Source organism: Lytechinus variegatus, chromosome 13 (assembly GCF_018143015.1).
Source record: "Lytechinus variegatus isolate NC3 chromosome 13, Lvar_3.0, whole genome shotgun sequence".
NCBI lineage: Eukaryota > Metazoa > Echinodermata > Echinoidea > Temnopleuroida > Toxopneustidae > Lytechinus > Lytechinus variegatus.
The window spans coordinates 30,991,095-31,009,713 of record NC_054752.1 but is presented as its reverse complement, the minus strand read 5'-3'; the positions used below and the strand labels follow the sequence as shown (position 1 = coordinate 31,009,713).

At 35.5% G+C, this 18,619-nt stretch overlaps 2 protein-coding genes across 2 annotated transcripts in view; one reads left to right on the top strand and one right to left on the bottom strand.

Moving 5' to 3' along the window:
* Positions 1-8,059, top strand: part of LOC121426140 (telomere-associated protein RIF1-like) — a 33,120-nt gene extending 25,061 nt beyond the window's left edge. Inside the window, exons 25-32 of the mRNA XM_041622312.1 lie at positions 416-816; positions 1,501-1,698; positions 3,019-3,198; positions 4,124-4,326; positions 5,697-5,775; positions 6,415-6,489; positions 6,902-6,962; positions 7,571-8,059. Of these exons, the coding sequence (XP_041478246.1) occupies positions 416-816; positions 1,501-1,698; positions 3,019-3,198; positions 4,124-4,326; positions 5,697-5,775; positions 6,415-6,489; positions 6,902-6,962; positions 7,571-7,872 (1,499 nt within the window). The 3' untranslated portion in view covers positions 7,873-8,059. The remainder of the gene's footprint in view (positions 1-415; positions 817-1,500; positions 1,699-3,018; positions 3,199-4,123; positions 4,327-5,696; positions 5,776-6,414; positions 6,490-6,901; positions 6,963-7,570) is intronic.
* A 6,880-nt stretch (positions 8,060-14,939) lies between these two features.
* LOC121426090 (putative sodium-coupled neutral amino acid transporter 11) overlaps positions 14,940-18,619 on the bottom strand; it is a 42,708-nt gene continuing 39,028 nt past the window's right edge. The window contains exon 13 of the mRNA XM_041622243.1: positions 14,940-17,229. Coding sequence (XP_041478177.1) covers positions 16,936-17,229 — 294 coding nt within the window. The 3' untranslated portion in view covers positions 14,940-16,935. The remainder of the gene's footprint in view (positions 17,230-18,619) is intronic.

Here is an 18,619-nt window from a genome sequence, read left to right as displayed (position 1 = left end):
TTGTATTGTCCAATGTCGACTTTTATGATTTCAAGGGGAGAGAAGTGTCTCATGAAGGTGGATGCAAGCAGTTTATCCTCTGGTGGTTATTTTATCATGGAGCCTATTATAGTAAAAACATATTGTACAGATTTATACTTTTAATACTCAAGTACATGTTGTGCAACAAACAACATACCAATGTTTTGAGTGATTTAACCTGAGATTTTGCTCTTCATAATTCTTTCTTTTACCAATTTTCTTGTATCATGCAATTTTCTAAGTTGAATGAGAGAAGGAAATGGATTTCAGAAATCTTACAACTGTGAGAGATTTTTCTCAGCCTTTGAATTTTAAAGAAGGGATGTCTGGTTCAAATTATAGCTCAAACAAACTAATTTGTTTTTTTTTTTTAAATTCCTTTTCTTGCCTTCAGATACCGAAGAGGACATAATAAACAGTAGTCAAAGCCCCCTGAAACCTCTGGGAGAGGATGATGAGGTGGAAGACACGACTGACTCCCCATCCCAAAGACTAAGCTTCCCTAGTCTCTCCTTCGCAGACCTGAACAACCTTGCCTCTCCAGAGAAACCCAAGATGACCGCTGTCACCACGGAAGGAGGACCCTTTCAGATCTCGCCCATCATCCCTACCAAGTTCACCCCAAGGGTTCAGGGGTCACCGGAAGGGGCGAGCATGCGACCCATGTGGCTCAACCCGGTTGATTCCCCGGAGGGTAGCATACCTCACATGTATTCGCCCACGGCGTCACCAAGCAGCGGGATTCTGAAGCACCGTGATTTGGTCGGAAGCAGTTCTCCATCCCCGTCCAGTAAGGTAAGCCATCTCCACCGGTAAAGCTTGTATGGTAGCTTTGCAAAAGATTTCGTCCATCAGATCGGAATCTCTGCAGTGTTTTACAGTGATTTTTCTGATCCACCATTGTGTTATCTACATGTATGCAGAAACACACTGGTTTAGAAGTAAAGACACTGAGTCAGATTCCTGTTGAAAGATAACCATTAGTAGTTCAGACTTGCTAAGATTCTGCATGCCTTATGTGCACTTGACATCAGTAGATGCGGAATGGGACATTTCCCCTGTATTTTATGTGCATTGAAAATAAACGTATTGAATTTCAACATATAAAAAAATAACTTTGTGATATTCTCTAATCTACAGTAAATTTGCTTTGTAATATTTTCCTACAATAATCTTGATTTTTGTTTTAAAACACATCACTTTATAGGTCACATGATCACAAGATTCCTTGAATCCATAAATTCCCCATACTAATCAAATGTCTAAACTTCAACCCTGGACTTAATACTGCACCCTACCCTAAACCTAAACCCCTAAGCCTACGTCTTAGACAAATTAAAGCCTGGAGCGACTGTTACAAGAGCAAATGCTGTGCTATCTTCAAAACAGTTTAGATGATGATGAATGTTGAGCTGCATTTTAGGTGTCTATTCTTTGTTCATAAAGATTCCATTTCTCTTTCTCAATATTAATCCATAGAGCCGTCGTGTGAGTTTTGCTGATAAGGTATTCATTGAGCCAGAGCCTCTTCAAGACCACAGTGCTATCACCAAGGTTTCCAAACCCTCTGACAGTTCTGTCGCACATGCTTTACCACAAGAACCCTCCAGAGTGCGCCTTCCGATGTCTCCACTCGTTACCACGGCTGCATCAAAAGTTATGGCCCATCATCATAAGGTGAGAGCCAAAGATTTTTTTCCAGTATTGTATGACACACACACATCATCTCTTTCACAAATACAGTGCATCTCAGAAAAGAGAAAATGAGAATTATTGATGATTTATCCTAACTTAATCACAAATACGTATTGATAATAATAATAATAGGCATTTATATAGTGCCATCTATCTAGAAATATTCTATTCTGAGGCGCGTTATTATTATTATTACCCCAGCTTTAGCTCGAGCTGCCGTTCAGCGCTCATGCATTCAAGGAATTAATCCTACCGGGTACCCATTCACCTCACCTGGGTCGAGTACAGCACAATGTGGATAAATTCCTTGCTGAAGGAAATTACGCCATGGCTGGGATTCGAACCCACGACCCTCTGTTTCAAAGTCAGAAGACTAATCCACTGGGCCACAACGCTCAACAACGTATTCCCTATCATATAATTGTAGATTTCAGAATCACCCCTTTCACCTGGTATAACTCAGAAAATGCTTTATTCATGCATGTTCTGAGTTACATCAGCTGAAAGAGGAGTCTGTAAGCAGCTTTACAATGATGAGTTATTTTCTATTGTATTTGTGATTAATGTGTTAAATCAGTCAGTAATTCTCAATTTCATTTTGTCTAGGGTATACCATATTTTTTGTTTTCGTCTCTGTAACCATTGTGTGAAAAAATTGGTCACTGTTCAGACAGTATGTAAGCACGACACATCAAAAAACGTGAATTTCTCTCTATTCTATTTTTTTTTTTACATACATTGTGTCTGCGTAACAAAGTTAAACATGTCCGATAAACTCGGCAAAGATCCTTTTGATACAGTATCGATTTGAAAATGTAATTTCACTTGCCCTTCATCCAATCAAAGGGCACAGAATTAGAAACTAGTGACAGAAGATTGTTACTTGGCGATTATAACAGAGTTTCCTATACAGGTCCTAGATAAATAAGGGGACAGACCATTTTGATTTAGTTAAGGTAATCATCATGTGGAAAGTTGTCAGCAATGACAAGATGCCAACAGTTGTCATAGTAACGATCCGATATCTGCGTTTCTCAGCAACTCAGAAATAAAGATAGTTATCAGATCTTGCAACTTGTCAGACAACAGTGCTTCAGGGATGTCACTTTGTAGACTTAGTCTGTATTTAGACCTGTTCAACTTATTTTCTGCCATAGAAATCACCCTCTTCATGTAGAAAAGGGGTCATTCTAGATTATTTTCAGACTTTTTAATTAAGTCTTGTGACATCTCTGATTCTATCAGTATTAAGTGATTCGTTGTGACCATATCTGAATTTTTTTCCATTGGTTTTATTTTCAGTACATCACCACGCCCTCTAAGTCGGATTCCAGCCAGTCGTCAACGTCGTCGCCATCGTCCAATACCCTGCAGCGGTTGAGGAGAAAGAGTCCCCATTCCAGTCGGCGTATGAAGAGCAAGACGGTCAAGAGCTTTCCTAATAACAAGTCAGCCACGTATGCAAGCAAAGTCTTCCATATGGTGGGTATTTCTCTGGGGGGGAAAAAAAATCCACGGGGGCTTGGGATGATTTCACCCCGAAAATACTCAAAGGTGCCCTGTAAATTGAAAAAAACCTTGAAAGTTCCCATTAACTGCAATGTTAAAGCTTTTATCCAATGTAGCAGATTTAGGAAGTGGGTCGTGGAAAGTAGCCCTTGAAAGTTCAAAATGTATATATTTTTGCCAGGTACTTCTACTTGCTTTTAATTGAAAATTGTAATTTTGCTGTGATTTTACTTAAAAGTTTGCTGTGATTCTATTGCTTGATTTAAAGAAATTTAAGCAATAGGTGTGTAAGTGTCCATGCACGCAGAATCTATTAAAATACGTTGTTTTTGTCAAGTGTATTGGTAAGTTGAAAGGAGGTGGTTTATTACTGCACCAAAGTAGCTAAGAGTTGCAAATGACCAGAACAAAATAGCGCACCCATACATACTACAGTGATGTAATCATGGGCTGATAAATTCAAGAAAAAAAATTGAGAGATCCTTCATGGTGATTTCCAGTGTTCTATTTGGTTGATAGAAGGCTTGAAAATTGTGAAAGTCTTCAGATACGTATAAAGATATGTAATTTTAGGTCTCAAAAGTGGTTAATATTCAGTCTTTGGTGGTACTGAATTTCTTATGTATTTCCTTTTTTCACTGGTCCACCAGTCTCAACCCCCCCAAAAAAAAAATGACTGGATTGATTAATACATGGTTTTCATTAATATTTCAATGTAATGATAAAGAGAAAGTGGCTGTAGAAATCTGAGAATATTTGAAAAGTTGCATTCATAATTTGTTGTTAAGCATGTTAAGCATCTCCATGTTATGTGTAATACACCTTCAATTGTATTTAATGGAATTTACCAAAACAACAGAAAAAAAAATCAATTTTTTGTTACCACTGTTTTTCACAGGTCAATCAACACCAGGCAGATCAGAAGAAATCCAACGCCCCGTCCCAAAGCACCCAGGGGTCACTTACCCAGGGGAGTCCTTCAACACAGGTCGAGAGCAGCTTAGAAGCCCAGGGGGAGAGCCAAGGATCTGTGTACCCCGCCCTAGCGGAGTGTTCCCTCCCAGTCGAGAGTGTGTTACATCGTCTAACCTCGTCCATGTGGTGAGATATGTTTTTTTTCTAATTTTTTATAGAGAAGGGGTGAGGGGTGCTTGATTTGCTTTGTCTAAACTATTGAAAGATAGTCTAATGGGTGGTACACCCATAGCCATGCTTTACTTAAAGGTCAAGTCCACCTAAGAAAAATGTTGATTTGAATCAATAGAGAAAAATCAGACGAGCACAATGCTGAAAATTTCATCCAAATCGGATGTAAAATAAAAAAGTAATGACATTTCAAAGTTTCGCTTATTTTTAACAAAATAGTTATATGAACGAGCCAGTTACATCCAAATGAGAAAATTGATGTCACTTTTTATTTTGTTTTTTAATGTTTGAATTATACAATATTTCAATTTTTACGAATTTGATGATTAGGACCTCCTTGCCTGAAGCACAAAATGTTTAAATAATGGAATTCCACGTGTTCAGGGAGGAATGAAACTTCATTTCACATTGCAATGACGAGAAAATCAAAATATTTCATATTTCATATAATAAATTACAAGAAAGTGAGTGAGTGATGTCATTAGTTCCCTCATTTGCATACCGACCTAAATGTGCATATAACTGTTTTGTGAAATGAAACGAAACTTTGAAATGTCATAACTTTCTTATTTTACATCTGATTTTGATGAAATTTTCAGTGTTATGCTTGTTGGATTTTTCTCCTTTTTTCAAATCAAGTTTTTGTTGGGATGGAATTATCCTTTAAACCTGGGTTAACTTAGATCATATTTTTATGGAGTGCCAGTTGTCATCTTATTCACAAATTATAAACTTTGATTATCCTGCTGCAAAAAGTTGTCAAAAAAGTCAATAAGCTGTGAAAAGGTAAGAAAAGGAAAAACAACCATTTTTTTTTTATTTTGATTAAGTGATACATTGTAACTGCCATGAATATGGAAGAAAAATTGAAGCCAGCATTCCATAGAAGTGTGGTTTGAAATTCTGATTGAGATATGGTTAAACCTAGGTTTAATTATATCAGTGATAACACACAAGTGAGGCTTAATTGTGATTCCAATATGTATTGTAGAGATAGGTTGGTTTTAAATTTCATTTAGGATTTCTTGTGTAAATGTGGCGTGGACGATTGATTCCACATCAATTCTAAGAATCAGGCTTGTAATCAGTGGCCATGTTTTGTGAGACAGGGCCGAGATCACCAACCACCTATGTTAAGATGAAAAATAATCCTTATGAAATATAATTCTGTTTATCAAAACAAGCTGGGTACAGAATTCTCAAATGAATAAGCACTCCTCATATTAAGTCTGGCTTTGATAAAAATTTTACCAGAGAAAATGTTCCGTCTTAAATTCAGAACGCATGAGATTATTAAGATTTGATGTATTCTTTCTTTACTTCAGGTCTAGAGGTCTTGGTCAGCTAGTCCGGGCCAGGAATATCAGGACCATCGGGGACCTGTCATCTTTGTCACCCATGCAGGTATGAGAGCATTGGCATTGTTGCATGTTTTGTGTTTTCTACTGGGGAGGGGTGATGTAGTAAGTTGGGATGAATATAAATATAAGATGATTTATTTTCAGAATTAATAATAATAATAATGAAATGTTTTTGTATAGCGCAAAATACATAAGCAAAGTTGCATTCTCTAAGCGCTTAGGTGGGTCATTACAGTCTTTTTTTCTTTAAATAACAGGTATAATGCTTTTGCACTTGGATCTTTGTACTGATTGAATGAAAAGTGAAAAAAGTATGAAGTGGTTTAATTCCACTATTCATATTTCTAATTTTTACATATTTAATTTCATTACTGAGATGAATGAATATGATATCACTCAGTTTAGTGTAAGCCTTCATACTTATTTACAACTTTTTCCCTTCAAGGTGGCACTAAACTATTGTGCCATCTCGCAGTGCAGTTGTAGCCTCAAGTACTGTGGAACTGGACGACATTGTACATGTAACATTAGAGGCTGATAAATTCAAGCAATGAAATCAAAGAATTCCTGTGCAAATAGTCTTTCCATAATACAATTTTACTCATTGAAAGCCTTTCTTCTTTCCTTTTATTTCTTGTGCTTCATTCTCAAAATATTCAAAATGGTAATTTTTTTGTTATAGGTTCAATCACTGCCAATCAAGTCTCCCAAAGTTAGTCATCTCAAGCATATCCTGGGAAAATTCCAAACAGAAAAGGTAATGGATGGGACTGAACCATCAACAGATGGGGTTTTGTGTGTGTATTTATTCATTGATATCCCAATTAAGTTGTGTTTTTTTTTGCTATTTAGATACTTAACATAATTTGATTATTTCAATCCAAAATGGCTGAACACAAATCTTTTGGGTGTGTTTAAGTCACTGAAACCATCTGTAGATGGATATTATCATATTATTTTGCAGATATATTTGATGCACTTACGTCATGTATTGACTTCAACCAGGCATTGAGAAATATCAGAAAACTAAATTTTTGGAAGGAAAATTTTTATGTCTATTAAAAAAAAGATCAAGCTCTTTAGGATTTTTTGATAATAGGAATTGCTCAGTGTCTTTTTAGACATTGATATTTGAATTAATTTGAGATATTTTTTTCTTCCTCTCTTAGTTCCCAGAATCTAAAGGAACAGATGTAGATTCACTGACAAAGACAGACAGCAGTGCAAAAGGTAAGAAAAATAACAGATCTTTATCTCTTTGTTTTGAAAATAAACCAGTTCAATAATACCGCTTGAGAAGAGGAATTAGAGGGAGGAAACTGACGTTTTCCGGACCCTTGTTTAAATTTAAGACGTATTGCAGTTGAAAATAGGCAATGTGATACATTTAGTTAATGACATTTATTCTCTGATTTTTGTTTTTGATGGTTCAGGGGAGTGTTCATCAATATTTTCATCTGACAATTTGTCAGTTCTGACATCTTTCCATGATTTTGATTGGCTGAGAGGCACTGTTCCTATGGTAACTGTCGAATAAAATGGGACTTGTCGGATAAAACTTCCAACAAGTCCTTTCATGAAGCGCCCCCCAGATTTATCTTAGATTTCTGTATCAATGTTAGAAGTTATGGCTTATGATTTGCATTTTGATTTAAGTTCTATTTATCTGTCTTTAAAGTAAGTAGGTTATAATAGTTTTATTCTAAATGTTAAAAGCATGGAATTGGTTCAGTGTAAAAAAGTGTTGCATGTATGCAGATAATAAGTAAGCATCCAACACGTCCACCTTTTCCCCTGATGATTATAATTATGTTTTGTTTTTTAATTTTTATTAGCAGATGAAGGCAGCTCAACACCTCCAGGGAGACCTGCAGGTCAAAGGTCAACCAATGCTGCCATGGAGATGACCTCCAAGGATTCCAGCAGTTTGTCACCACCCAGGAGTCCTCGATCAGCACCCGATACCAATCTCCTCGGACGACTGACCGGTCTGGTTTCCGATTTCAGAGAGGGCGCCCTCGATTCTTTGCCTGCCATCGATCTGTTCCGAGCTCACCAGCACGTCAATGAACTGACTGATATTATCATGGATGCTCTAAAGATGAAGTGCAATTCACCCAGTATGTCAAAAGATAACTAAGGTCAGAGGTCGAAGGTTGTACTTCAGTAGTGCCTTGTTTATCATATAGATGCACCTGTCAACCTATATATAGTCTGACCTGATGGACCATAGATGAGATTATTAATAGAACTGAAAACTTTTGTGGAGTCCTATCAATCGAGCTGTGAGTGATTAAGATTTAAAAAAGTTCTTCCTCTCCATTTCTCTCTCTCTTGCTCTCTCTCCTTTCTGAGAGACCCAGATGTGATGTTACTTTTTTTGTAATTGATGGTCATTTATTAATGTTCTTTACAATGTTTGTTGCCAATTTAATGTGCCTTACAAGATATCAGAGATTTGTCTGTTTATTTTGCGTTTATTCACAAAATACTTTTATTGCACGTAAGGAATTTTCACTTTCTACTGATCAGCACATCATTTTGTTAGTGTCTGTATTTTCATATATTTTTTTTTGCAATCTATGAATTTGAATCTGACAATGCTTCGCATAAGGCATTGTTCTGTTATAATGAGCAGCTTCATTTGTAAATTTTTTTTTATATTTTAGGTACAATCCAGTTGAAATTACAATCTCTGAATCAGGAATGAATCATGCTTTAAAGCCTTTCTCAAAGACATTCTAAAATTTCATTCTATTTATTATTATTGTGTGTAACTTCCCAGTTATCAAGTGGTTGAAATTTATTTATTGACTGAATTTCTTGTCTACATGAGGGTTTTTTTTCTGTGTGTGTAATCTGTCAAACAGTAATATTTTGTATGAGTACATGTAGTACATACTAAATAGTCACAATGATTGATGATGAGAGGTTGATTGTAATGATATTGATAGTAGAGGTATGGTATCATCAGAATGGACATAATACACGTACTAGATGAAGAAATCACTAATGGAAGTAGTCACGCTGCTGTCCTAATATTTAGTGATTTCTTCCTGATCCATATTTAATATCTAAGTTTACAGGATATATTTATTCATTTGGAAGTTTTATGTTGCCCATATAGGCAACCCTACATGTGACAGTTGCTCCTGTTTTAAATTCTCTGAAAACTTTGGGTTATGGTTAGAATTGTGATGGGGTTTTTGGTTCTGTGTAATGTGAAGATTAGGATTAAGATTAGGATTTAGATTAATAGATTTCAAGGTTGGCGTAGTTTGTAGATTTTTTTTCACGGAAGCAATTGTTGTTGGAGAAGATGTCATTGTCAACGGGTATCTTTGATTTGTTTTGTACAAAATAAGATTAAAAGAAGTCTATTGAGCATTAATGGCCAATAAGATAAACAATATTTAACATTTGTTTGGCACGTCAAACCTTTCCCCAACGAAAAGCATTGCTTTGTGTTATTTTCAGCCGTTGAGTGATAAAAGTGAACAAACCTTGTTATTAAGAGCTATCGAGCACATTTATTTTGAGCTAATAGATCTCTTTAATCCCTGGTGTATTTCATGAATAAGATGATTGATGTCCAGAATTTTTGTTGAAAATCTTCATTTTTTGCTGGTATGTGTAGATACTTTTTTAAAGTGTTATTGGAAGTTGTTTATTTTGTTAAGAGTAGACCTCCGATGGCATTGATTAATTTAATTTTGTTTTTAAAGCAATGAAAGCCATTTAATTTTGATGAATATTTTGTTTTCATTCCATAAAAGTGTAATTCTGGTGCTTCTGGATTAAGTAACGTAAAATATTTTGACAGGGATAGGGGTATTTAGCCTTGGTCCAGAGTTTAGATGGATTATTTTACAGCAGGATTGAAGTCAGTGGAATAGTTTGGCCTAATCACAAGTTCACAACAATAAACATCAAAATATCTTTTTGTTTATGTTTTCACAAGTTTTTCTTAGTTTTAGAAAATGGAAATTTGAATTTGCAGTCGGGAGAGGATTAGTATTTTATTTTCCCTCTAACATTGTTTCTCCTTGGTAAAATATGAAACATGGTTGTCTTTAGTATGTACATGGCTTTATGTGGCACTATTTAAGTGCTGAAAAGTGCATTTTTGTAAATAATTTGTATGTTTAATGACGATGAACAAATATTGATTCTTGCAGTTTTTTTAATATGTGAATGAAGGGTCATATCATGTATGTTTGATGCTATATATCACTGTCAAATTTTTAAATATGAAAGGATATTGGTGTTAAAAAAAGATACTGTAGATGTTCTGTTTTTCTTGCATAAGAAGCTGTTGTCAACTGAAGATTTGAAATGTTAATAAAGATATTCTAATATTAAAACAAGTGACTTCTTTGTAGTTTGAATGGAATTAGGGCTGTGTAGTTTATATGAATTGTAAATTAACAAGATTTTCAAAATGTTTTTTTTTAATGAAAATGAAGATTGTGATGACGATGAAGAAGCAAGTGATGGTAGTGATTGTGGTAGTTGCCGAGGGGGAGGCACTTCCATTGTGAATGGATAACATGCTTGAATATGGGGTCTCGAAAAGCACCCTAAACAATATATTTTCCAAATTCTGAAAATGCGCCCCTTAAGTATTGGCGTGTGAAACCCTACCCTTAAAAGTATTGGAAACAGAACAATACTCTTGTATTCCCTGAATTGAACCCCTAAAGGCCTGGTAACACCGCCCGAGCATTGGTGGAGCGGAGAGAAAAAAAAATCATCACCACTCGCTTCCGTTCATCATTTTCAATTTCGATTGTTTTCGATTTTTGTTTTCAATTTTTTTCCCCAATTTTGTGAACGAAATTCGACCCTCTCGCCCTACCGCTCCACGACCATTCCAACAACGCTCGGGCGGTGTGACCAGGCCTTTAACAAGTACAGTGATATTTCAATTGTTCTGTCACGGTCGTCTGTTTTACCTTTACCTACATCATTGGGTTTAGTATGGCCACACCTCGCGCAAACCCCATAAACTCGTAGTCATGACTGTTGGGGCAAAGAGTACATCCTTCATAAAACATTTTAGTCTTATTTTTTTATACCAAGTCAAGCCCAGTCAAGCAAAGAAAATATCAAAGAAACAAAGTGTTATGTTCATCAATATATAGATATCTATTTGATAATCTGCACAATATAATTTACAATTTCACATGATATTGGTAACATGCTTGGAATGAATGAATAGAACAGGTAAAGTGGAAGAATAAGAGACAAAAACACAGGTTCACATAGAATATATATTATATCATATCATATTTCACAAGATACACAAGTAAGAAAAAGAACTATTTTTTCTGAGAATTTGCTAAAGAATTTTAAACAAAATCCATACGCCACAGCAGTACGAGATCTCTCTCCAAAGAACAAGAATTGACCTATTGGAAAATACTAATATTCTCTTATCTGAATTTTACTCTGCCATCTCCAGTTGAAATTCATTTTAATTCAACATTTATTTCCAAAGGTATAAGCATTAATAAACAGTGCGTATCAAAAAAAGTTTACACTTTGAAAAAGTGTAATATTTTTTCAGTAAGTTTTTATCACTTAAAGTGGGTTTACATTTCATTTTTCAGTTAATACTAGTTTCTCCACACTTTTCCCCAAGCTTGACAATGATTAACAAAATGAAAATCAAGCCTAAGCCATTTCATGAAAATCACAGCTCTGTGCAAAATATTGTCACGATGGCCTCGGCGTGTGGTGGAGTGGGGCGCAATGGCACTCTTCGAAGTGTTTGCGGCAAGGAAACAAGTTTAAAAAAAGGTAAAATATATCTTCAAATCAAATGTTACTAGCTAAATTCATGATTTCTTCATGATTTAGGTCTACTTTTATTCGCATTACTATTTCAAAGTTCTGCGCAAATCATTTTTCACTAACTTTTCAAAAGAAAGTGGTGCTCACTCAAGCGAAAATATTTTTTGACAGTTATATCGTCATTTGCTTAAATGGATCTGTACCAATGTTTAAATGTGAAAAAATCTTTAGGATAGATTACAAATGTATAATTTTACAGGACTTTTTCCAAGTGTAAACTTTTTTTTGATATGCACTGTATTTCTAAACTTGTAGTACAATGGAAGTCGGTAAGCAAGGCTTGTAACGAGTGCATTGTGAGATAACCCCCCCCAAAAAAAAAAAAATAAATAAATAAATAAAATAAATAGATAAATAAAAAAATATATAGGAATATTTTTCAGAGGTTACGCAACCAAGTATTTAGACACATTGGCCCATATTCTGGCAGGTTTAACTTAAACTCAGGTTTAAAGTTGTGGTTTAAGTATGGACAGCCAATCATTACATAAATCACTAACAGTAGAGATATCATATTTCAGCTCAGTTGGCTCTCAAATCATTCATAATTGTCTAGGAAGTTTAAATAGATGATTGTCTTCACCATTGGTGAATCAGGAAAGAGCACAGTAAGCATAATAAACATACAACTTAATAAAAATGTTGACGCTTTTGGCTTCCCATTATATTTGCACAGAGTTAGACCATGGTCTAAGTTAAACCTGACTTCAGAATACGGGCCATGTTACACAATATTATATTCCTGAAAAAGCCTCAAATTATTATCTTGTGGTTGCTCTTTTTCTGCAATTTGACAAACACCAAAAATAAATTGCACATTTCGTGAAAGACACATACATTTGAGGGAAAAAACAAAACACTAAAATATCTCATCTCGAAGAAAGTACTTCAAAAGTAATGTTCATGAAATGTATGGCATGCGTTTAAATAAAGAATCGATATCAAGTACTGTTTTTCATGTGGAAAACGTCTGTAAAGCATAGAGACATGAACTTGTCATTACATCTGAGTGGTTCATAAAGATCACTCTTAAATTCCCAATTGCATGTGGAAAATAATGCATCACTGCATTGGTCAGATCAAGAAAAAAGAGACATGCACTGCCACACATTTAACAATGAGATTGTGTGATAAAGAATATTCCTATTGGCACTCAAGCATGAACATAGGTCACACCTATTTCTTTGAGAAACACCCTTGTGGCCACATGGCATGCAACATCGCTTGGTCTGTGTTGGGAATTTTCTGTTTCTTTTGGCATGATGGGGCCGGTGGCTAATCTTGCATTAATACACACACACTTTGCTAATGAAAGGAAAAACTAATCCTAGCACAGCCTTATTCACCATATATCTGACCAGGGGGGTGTTTCACAAAGATTTAAGTATGACTTAGAGTCGCACTTAAATGTCTAGTTGCGCGCAGTATAAAAGGCATGACAGCATTGGTCAGATCATGCCAAGATGACGCGCACTACTGCGTACTGATCAATAAGATTGCGCGTTGCATATCATGTACGCGTCGACATTTAAGTGCGACCTAAGTCATACTTAAATCTTTGTGAAACACCCCCCAGAACACAAACCTACATGGACAGAGTAAATACAATCTATACATGTACTTCATTCCCATATATACCGTATGGCATCCTTGTTTTGGTGGTTTCAAGCAGATATGACAAAAGAAATTAAGACTGACTAGACCTTATGCAATGAGGTCAGAGCCCCGCCAACTTGGAGGCTGAAGCCATCGCTTTGCATGGCACATCTCTGACAACTCAATTGAACATGTATTCCTATATCCTCTAAGGGAGGGCGCTGCAAGATTATGACATTTTACCAGTGTATAAAAGCTTGGAGATTGCAGTTGCCTGTACGACGGTTACCATGCTGCAGTCCCATCCATATAAAAAACTAAATATAACAAAGTCACATGGTCCAATATCATATACATTACAAGTACAATGATAAGCATTCAACTGCTTAATAAACACATTTAAATGTGTAAAGGCCACCGCAGACTTTTCCACTGGTTATTTTTTTTTTGAGGTTCAAGTTAGCTGTAAGGATACTAATTAACAATTTTGGATGATTGCAAGCAATTATTTTGGAGTAAAGGCCAAATTGGTTTCAAATTGTAGCCAACTGTGCAATTGCTATGTCATTATGACTAGATATTCAATTCATGTTTTTTTTCTTTCTAATAACAATGATAATATATAATAATAATAATAATAGGCATTTATATAGCGCCATCTATCTAGAAATTTTCTATTCCGAGGCGCATTGTTATTATTATTACCCCGGCTTTAGCTCGAGCTGCCTCTCAGCGCTCATGCATTCAAGGAATTGATCCTGCCGGGTACCCATTCACCTCACCTGGGTCGAGTGCAGCACAGTGTGGATAAATTTCTTGCTGAAGGAAATTACGCCATGGCTGGGATTCGAACCCACGACCCTCTGTTTCAAAGTCAGAAGACTTATCCACTGGGCCACAACGCTCCACAATATAGTCACAGACTTTAACATAAGTATTTGCACAACAATAAAAAACTTAACACAGTTAGATGTTCCAAGTCTCAATTGTTATGTTTCATTCCAAAATTTGGGCACAGACCAATCTCAAGGTGTGCTGTGGCCTTAAGCCTTAATTGTATATTGATTGGGGTTGTTTAAAGATTCTTTGATTTTATAGGTCATAAATAAATAAAACTACTAACAATATTTACCCCACTTTTGTTCATTGGTATGTTAACTTGAAAATTACAAGGAACATCAGATCAGTCAGAACAGAGAAAAAGCCACTAAACTGATTGTAAAATCTTGTCATCTCAAAATAATAAATAATTACAAAATCTGACTCTCAGAAAAAAGTATTTGTTGATATTTCTCGACATATCATCACCACTGGTGGATCGGGGGGGGGGGCACACATTGGCGGCGAAAGCCAAAAATTTGAGGGGGGCGACCACCACAAAAAAGGTTATCAACCGCAAACTGCAGGGGGGACACAGGAAAAAAAAAATTAGGGGGGGGACCGTGCCCCCACCTAAAATTTAGGGGGGGCATGTCCCCCTGCCTATGGGGACACAGCCGGTCCATCCCCCCCTTTGAGATTAACAATTAAAACTTGTAATGTAAAAATGCCGTTAAAACAGAAGTGTGCCCCCTTTTGAAACTGAAGACTTGTTCAATTTTTCTGTGGACAAAACCCCCTAATTTTGTGGTTAAACCCTTTTTTTTTGCTTGTCAGATTTTTTCATGGACAAATCCCCTTCATTTTTGGTTAAAAACCTTTTTTTTCTTTTTTTTTTTGCTTGTCAAATTTTTCCTCGAGAAAATGTGCCCCCCCCCCCTTCGTAAAATCCTGGATCCGCCCCTGATCATCGCCATAATCATCATGACAATGATTATGATGATACATGATGTGTAGATAACAGTGATGGTGGTAAAGGATGTGGTGGTGATAACGGTGATAATATGCCACTCTTGAATATCATCAAAAATAATTTTTTCAAATATCTTTCCCATACACCTGAATTATGAGTGGCAATATATATCATTAAGGATTGTCATGGTAAACTCCACAATGACACACTTAAACTTTGCACAATAAAATATCTTCTACAACTGGCACACAGTTCGTCTGCTACGTACACTACAAACTAAAACTTAAATAAAACACAATGTTGGATTTCACTTTCTTTGCAATACCTACTTTAGCACACATTTATATACATGTATCCATGCATATATCAATTTCCAGGTAGGAATAAATAGACAACAATAAAAAAAATACAAAATCTACATTTTAATTATGACAGCCACAAGAATAGCATAAAAGCAGGAAATGTTAAAACATAATTGAAACAGAAATGTGTCATAATGTACGTAACAAGCATATCTATAATTGATAATCAATTATATAAAATTGGGCCTGAATTTAAAAATTTCATTCAAAACTTATATCAATTTAAGATAAGTGGTAAAATTACCCACTTTTTTTTCAAGCCTAAGGAATTAATCATAAAATCAGATTTACAATCAATCACTAACCTCAGTGTTACTGGGTTCTGCTAACACATTTCAAACACAAGTGTGTCTGAATAATAATGTACCTGAATAATGGACGGTTTGCATCTACTAGGAAAGGATTAAATGACAAACAATTATGTATTCACATACATTTTCTTTTTCAATGCATTATTTTTGGCAAGCTTGAAAAATGAAGTACGGCTGTATGCTTCATCATACCAAACTCAAAATATCATAATCCATGACACACGAATCAAACAAGGTATCTTATAACTCACAATATTGCTATGGCTATTCATAGAGACTATCAATAAGAATACTCAACAACAATCTTTTAATCTTTGACACAAGAACCTTGTTTGTTTACATCCATAATTCTTCAAACTCATTTCTATAGACTAGATTCTATCATTTTAAAGCTCACAAATAAGTTAGTATAAATAAAATTGTATAATGCAGTAGACATAAATGAACACTGTACACATGATTAATAAAATCAATAGAATCTCTATCTGAGCATAGTCTGGTACCAAGATAAGTTACAAAAAAAATGTTCCAATGATGTTGATATAATATTTATAATAATGTTCCATAGATCAATGATATTGATATTTTAAGTTGTGATTGGTTTTAGTTACATCATGGTGGATTTAGGAGAATGACTTGGCGGGCCTTGGTCATTTAGTTGGCACTTTGCATACCCAATATAATGCATCTGAAACTATAGTACTTAACATGTTTTAAATACTGAATTTGAATCTCTTTTTTTTCTTTCTGTACAAAATGAAACGAAAATATTAATGAAGGATGTATTTCAACTCATCATTAATCTTTATAAACCTTCATCAAATCTGGATTTGAAAAATGAATTTCATTGTGATGGCTTGGATAGGTATATGATCAGTCCTAAATCATTATGATCAAAAGACATTCTCTCTAACAAAAGGTTTTGCTTTCATAAGCAGCTCAATGCACTGCACTCTGAACAAACTGCATGAGAGTGTTTTTGTAAGTACATGACATAAGGTGCATAAAACTTATAAAGTCTTCGCAATACACAGTAACTTTGTAGAGATAACTATACCAAGCAGATTTCTATCAAATATTGCAATGATTATTTTCTCTACCATTTTAACTTCTGGCCTACTATAATAAATTTACTGGGTGTTTTTTTGTCCAATCAGGGGGCCAAAAGGCTGATTCTTGTAAATAAAAAAATTCTAGAATACACAATACTAAAACTAGTATATTACGTTGAAAAACAATTTGGTATGTTACATGTATAAGTTAACATTCTATAGAAGTGCACACAGCTATGACTGGTCAGCAAGGAGGGGGGAGGCAGGCTGGAGGCTGATGGGAAGAGGCGTGGCCGATGCATTGACAACGACATCGGAGGGTTGACAGTATGCGAATCCCTCGCTCTGGGTGCAGGTGGTGAGGTTGCGATCGACGATCATGGTGACGATGCCGGATATGATGATGAGGAGTCCTACGAATGAGATCAGGAGAGAGGGAAGTTTGTCTCGACCGTAGATGGAGCCCTCCGCCACGCGTAGGTAGCACAATGACGGGAAACAGATGAGGGGCACAGCACAGATAACCCCCTAGACAAGATGAAAACACAGAATATGACATTATCTTAATATGCTTTAGATTTTCATAGTCAAGGATAATGGGTATCAATTCAGAGTAGTTTATCCTATTTAGGACATGAAAACATTTCTTGTTTGACCCAAGAACATTTTTGGCAGATCCCTGCCACTTTTACAATATAGATTAGATGAAAGAGTACAAAATCTGCAAATACTATTCCCTTTTTATTGCATCGGTTGTTTTCATTCACTTAAAAAAACTCAATGTTCAAAGGAATAAGAACAATTTTAAAATTGGCAATGCAATGGAGTCATCAAAATCATTGTTAGTCCTACTAAATTAGCAAAATTGTAAACTTTCTCTAACATTCTTTAATAAGCTCTTTTCAAGAAAATCTGCAGAAATATGCTGCCATTGAGGTCTCATCTTGTTATCAGATGGTCAGGGTTCGAATCCCATCAGCCATGACATATTTTCCATCAGCTATAAATTAATATAACCACATCGTGCTGCACCCAAACCAGGTGAGGTATGTTGTGGCCTTGTGTACCGAGCGCTGGAAATAGTAGCTGAAGCTAAGCCAGGGAAACGTGTAGTGCACCTTTAAACAGGCAACTAGAGAAATGGCACTTCACAATTGTGCTATCCATTATTACAATTAATGAAATCTAATCAAATAATGCTACACATTTTTTTTCATTTTTTCATTTTTATTGATTCCACTTTTAAAACAAATATCATAATATACGTAACAAATGTGGTCATAAACATAGTGTATCAATGATAAAATTAAGTATCTAACATAAGTTTTTAAGCATAAGGTACACTACAAAATGTAAAAAAAGTGAGGAGCCTAAATAAAAAGCAGAGCTTGTAGAAAATTAGGCTCCCAATGGGGAAAAAATATAAGTTGTCACTTTGAGCGAACAAATGTGGAAACGGAATACATATTTATTACATAGATTGTTTTACACAAAATGATATCGAAAGGCATCAAGTTACCAGACAAGTGGAATGCATCTGGCCGTCTCACCTGCATCACGCGGTTCAATATAGCAGCAGTGCTGACTTTGAATACTACTCTAACTCGCACAAGATGTTCAGTGATACATAGTTACTCTTATGTCCACTTTTTATGAACTAGACCAATAAACTTACAGAGATATGATGGTTATTCAACAAAAAACCCCAACATGGCCAAAGTTCATTGACCTTACATGACCTTTGACCTTGATCATGTGACCTGAAACTCGAACAGGATGTTCAGTGATACTTGATTACTCTTATGTACAAGTTTCATGAATCAGATCCACAAACTTTCAAAGTTATGATGGTAATTCAACAGATACACCCAATTCGGCCAAAGTTCATTGACCTTTGACCTTGGTCATGTGACCTGAA